Source organism: Pterocles gutturalis, unplaced genomic scaffold (assembly GCF_000699245.1).
Source record: "Pterocles gutturalis isolate BGI_N339 unplaced genomic scaffold, ASM69924v1 scaffold17449, whole genome shotgun sequence".
NCBI lineage: Eukaryota > Metazoa > Chordata > Aves > Pterocliformes > Pteroclidae > Pterocles > Pterocles gutturalis.
Window position 1 is genome coordinate 8,051 of NW_010133580.1, and position 5,137 is coordinate 13,187.

At 39.1% G+C, this 5,137-nt stretch overlaps 1 protein-coding gene across 1 annotated transcript in view; it reads left to right on the top strand.

The window, feature by feature from the left end:
* Positions 1-506: 506 nt before the first annotated feature.
* Positions 507-5,137, top strand: part of LOC104467504 (son of sevenless homolog 1) — a gene marked incomplete at both ends in the record, with an annotated part of 32,367 nt that continues 27,736 nt past the window's right edge. The window contains 3 exons of the mRNA XM_010081295.1: positions 507-632; positions 3,470-3,601; positions 4,164-4,328. Of these exons, the coding sequence (XP_010079597.1) occupies positions 507-632; positions 3,470-3,601; positions 4,164-4,328 (423 nt within the window). The remainder of the gene's footprint in view (positions 633-3,469; positions 3,602-4,163; positions 4,329-5,137) is intronic.

Sequence of the window (5,137 nt, forward strand, 5' to 3'; positions counted from 1 at the left end):
GAGCTAGTTGAGAATGCATTAAATAATTCGAAGGCAAAACACTGCTGAAATGATCGTTATTTCTGTAGTGCTCTCTTTGTGAAAAAAGTTCTGTATTTCATTATTATGGTTTGAGCGGTGAACAATGAGTTGTAAAAGGGAGAAAATCCCATGTCTAAAATGTCTTGGACAAAGAGGGGCTTAAGAGCTGGAGGAGAAGGATAAGTGTATGCAGGGTTTTTAACAGTTTTCCTAGTTGCGCTGCTAAGCACTGTTATTCATGAGCTGTTTTCTTTCTATTAAATGTCACAGTGATCTGAGTACGTGTAACATTTGAGATTTGTATTTATATCAGGTGTAAATGAGAGTTTCACTCGTGTTTGTCTGGTGTGCCTTAATAGACCTATGTTTTGAGTTGGATTTTTCTGATCTGTTTGGCTCATTCTTTTGTCATCTTTTTCTTCAAGTGAAGCATGTCATTTGGGGAAGAGCAAAACTCAAAGCTTGAATTCTTCTATTTCATATAGGTTCAAGTGCAAGTCCATCCTAAGCTTTCCTCTACTGAAGATGCGTTACAATATGTGGAGGAGTTAATTCTCCAGTTGTTAAATATGTTGTGTCAAGCCCAACCAAGAAGTTTTCTGGACGTAGAGGTATAGAGAATAATTACTACAAATCTGTAATAATTTGAACTGTTACATGAAAAGTTAATATATTAATTATTTCACTGTGTAAAAAGAAATGCAGTAATTATATATCTTTATGTAGGAGAACCATCTGCATAAAGCCTGCTGATTTACCTAATAGCTGATTTTCCTGTCAGTTGAATTTCTTGTTCAATGTACTGTAAAACTATCTCTGAACTGTATTGCTGTGTAATAGATGGTGAGTGTAACTTACATACATAAAGCTGACTGGTTCTTTTCAAAAGACCTTTTTTCCCCACTGATGTTGCATGCAAGGCTCTGTGCTCCTTTCTCAATATGGTGATTTACACTGATACACAGTTGCCTTTTCAAAGATCTACAGTCTCTGTTGCTTAGAAAAGCAGTTTGATGTTTGAGAAGAGGGCTTGATCTGAGTTTCTCCAGCTGAGAAACAAATTAGTTAAGCCAAATGAGTTAAGCTTCTAAGCCCCTGTATATCTCGGTAGCCCTTTGTGCTTAACCATGATTTGAAAACTTTGGAGCCAAACTACCAACTCCCTGCGCAGTTGGTTCCAGTACTTGGGGGCTGTGCCTGTGCTGGGTTAGGTAACAAAACAAGGTGCAACTTTCTCAATATCATGGTTTAAACCCAGCTAGTGGCAAACACCACACAGCCGCTCGCTCACCACCATCCCTACCAGGCGTGGGGGAGAGGACTAAAGGAATAAAGGGAAAACAGGCTCGTGGATTGGGATAAGAACAATTTAATGACTAAACTGCAATAACACTGGAAATAATAGTTATAATAATAGTAATAGATACAAATATACAAATAAGTGACACACAGTGAAACTGATCACTACCCAATGCCAAAGGCTAAGCCTGTTCCTAGCTAATGATCCTGGAGCAGAGAGATTCCCAAAACTGCAATCCCAGAAAAGATAAGAGCCCAAGAGTCCAAGGAGGGAGAGTCCAAGGACAGAGGGAGAGAAAAAACTTCCAGACAGCTCCTCATCTCTATACGGGGCGTGACATGCATGATATGGAATCTACCGTTAGCCAATTTGCGTCTCCATCCTAAACCTGAGGTCAAATCCTAATTGGGGCTGTGCTCTTTCCTAGCTTCTTGTGCACCTGCAGACACTGGCAAAGCCTGAGAAACTGAAAAGTCCTTGCCTGTCCTGGGAACAGCTATAAACCATCAGTACATTATCAGTGGCCTTCTCAGCACAAATACAAAGCGTAACCTCTTATTATCTACTGTGGAGAAAGTTAACTCTGCCCCAGCTGAAGTGTTCTGAAGAAAGTGGACTAGTGGCAAACTGCACCCCCCCCCCCCCCCCAACCCCCCTCCAAAAAAAAAAAACCCCAAAAACAACAATAACAACAAAAAAAGCCCCCAAAACTGTGTCTGGGCTCAAGACTCATGAATTTCATCTTTCCTCTTCTCTTTTGAACACTGACACCTCTGATAGTGTTCCAGTGTCCCCTTTAATAGCTGGCCTGTTTTGCAACATCATTCTAGTCTGGCAGCTCAAGAGACAAGAGATTTGGGGAAGACGATTGTTTAATGCTGTGTTTTAAACAATGTGAACAACAAACTTGACACACAGTGTTGCATTACACGCCTTATGGCTGTTAAATCAGGATGAGATATGTGAGATGATCAAGCAACCTCAGTTTACCCCCTTTGTGTTTATGCATAATAGCACTGTCTTTAATTATATGGTTACACACATTTATTTTTTTCCCCGGGGCACCCTAATTGTTCCATCAGCAGCCTGGAGTGTGTTAGGGGAGTGAATTGGTTATTAGCTAATGAATGAGACTTGGTTTTGGTAAGACTTCTGCTTTCCTTTTGCAGAAGTGTTATGATGAGGGGAGAAAAAGAAAAGCCTGTACTTCAGAAAGTTGGGTGCCACCTTTATAGAATTGTGTTCTGTCCCAGTTTTTTGTTAGGAAGTTTTTGTTTGTGTACCTTGTCCTGTGCCAGCTCTTTCCAAGTGGTCATTAACTTCATCTTCCTCATTTCATGGTTGCTCAAACTGGGGTCATATTTACGTAAGCGGTCACCGAGTGCTTGGAGCTGAAACAGTGGGAACTGTGGTCTGAAAAAAAAAAAAAGTTATCTGAGAAATTGGTTTTGTGACATCCCTAAACACCACAGCTACCAAAAATGGTGAAGCTTTTGAACTTCCAGAGACCTGTGTGTGAGTTCCAGCAGGAGAGTTCTGCAGTGTGTGGGGGAGCGTAGGCATCCTCAGGCACCCTGACTCTGGAAGCGGTAAATAAACTGGGGCATGTATGGTCCAACTGTAAGCTGTGAAACTGTTTTGAAATAGAATGTCCAGTGGTGCCTACATGTTTTCCTGTTACGTTCATTTCCATCATCAGAGCAGTTTGTATGTTTACAATCTCGACCATGTCCTGATGAGTAAAGGTGAAACAGAAGGCTTGTATCATCTCGCTCAGTGACCATTCTACGCAGAGAAAAAAGTACTAGGATGAAGTGTGCTCATGTATTTAAATGCTGAATTACCAGGCATGTGCACAAGGGGAGCAAATTGTACATGCAATGGCAGCTTAATTGTGGCATTTCTCAATTTTTGAGCACTAGATTATTTTATGATAATGGTATTCTGATCCAGTCTTATGAATGGAGTGAGCACCATGTACCAAAGTGATGAAATTTACTCATGTTGTACAAGTTTTTATAGTTGAAATAGGAGCATTAGTAAACATTCCTTTGTTAAGTAATGGAAACCAATTTGATAATATAGTAATATTGCTAAACGCTTTCAGATTGTGCATTTACCCTTTAGTCCTGTTTGGTTCTTTTTAAGGATCGTGTTCAAAAAAGTTTTCCCCATCCTATTGATAAGTGGGCAATAGCTGATGCCCAGTCTGCTATTGAGAAGAGGAAACGAAGAAATCCATTGTCTCTCCCAGTAGAAAAAATCCATCCCTTATTAAAGGTAAGCAGTGATGTAATCTTGCTTTTAGAATGCAATTAGAAGTTGACACTTTTGCTTCATATAATGTTAATATGCTGCCTGAAATGTAAACAAAAAGGAGTAAGAGTATCTGTATTTGTTACATAGTTTTCTTTTAAGTATTACAGTTTAGTTAGTTGCATGTATTTCTTTTTCACTTAAAAAATGAGTTCATTCTCTATTGGCCAAACAAAGCCAAGAACTCATTTGCTCTAAATCTGATTGTTCTTGTATCATTTTGCATGACTAAGAAAACACTCAAGAAACTTCTGGAAATAGCCCTAAATGTTTAAGTGTGGTTTTTGGGTCAGTCATTGGTTGTTGTCACTTCCAGTTAATAGAGCAGCATCTACAGTGACACTGTTTCTTCTCTAGGCATACAGACTACTATATTTCTGTGACTAAAATAGGCTGTGGGTATGTGGTGGATGTTCATTGAGCAGGGTCTTAAACTTACTGCTTTTAGTTATAACCATGCTGTGTGTTTCATTGACTAACAGTGGAACACTTTTTTTTTTTTTTCCCCGCCCCTCCCCCCCCCCAGGAAGTTCTAGGCTACAAAATTGACCACCAAGTGTCTGTTTACATAGTGGCAGTATTAGAATACATTTCTGCAGACATCTTAAAATTGGTTGGGAATTATGTGAGGAATATAAGACATTATGAGATTACAAAACAAGATATTAAAGTGGCAATGTGTGCTGATAAGGTAAGCCTAACTCTTGTTTCTCATGTTAACGTGAAGTTTTAGTTAAGTTTTGAGAGGATGATGACTGTTCCTTATGGAGTACATGGAGCATTATACCTTTGAAAGAGGAAATTACTGCCATAAAATATGGTTCCTGTAAATAGAGCAAAGCTACCAAAAAGCTAATAGATCTTACAGAGCTGTTGCTTGTGCTTATTAATTGTTGTCTCTCTTCCTTTTGATATCACTCGTCTAATCTCAGCAATGCAGCACTAGCTTAAAAATTTAATATTCATTAGCTGTAATAGTGGAGCCTGATTTTGTAGCTTGAAAAAAGAAGACTGAAATTAACCTTGGGTTTCTCCCAAAATAAGTAAGACTCTGATGCATATAAAAAAGTAGCGTTTCAATGGTCCAGCATTTTAAAACAAAAAACCCACCTATATTAGCATCTCAGCCTAATCCTTCTTAGCAGTCAATATTTTTATCTGCAGGTAGTCTCTCTTGTGTGTTTAGAAGATTCATTAGGGTTAGAGAGGAATCATCTCTCTTTCCAGCAGTGATACAGCAAGGTCACCTGTCTGTCTTTCAGATGCCTTTGCGCTCTAGCTTCTGTGGCCACCTCATCAGTAACTCAAGTTTTCCATTGCTTAAAAAACAAAGCTTGAATTTAATCCTTTAAGTGATGGGACTTAAGAATCTCTGATCTTGCTGAAGTCTAGGGGGTTTCAGATTTATCATCTCTTTTCAGTATTTTGTCTTCGTCTATGTTAATGTCTTTGGTTGGCATCACCTCTGTGTTTAAATGAACGCCTTTGTCTCATTCCTGC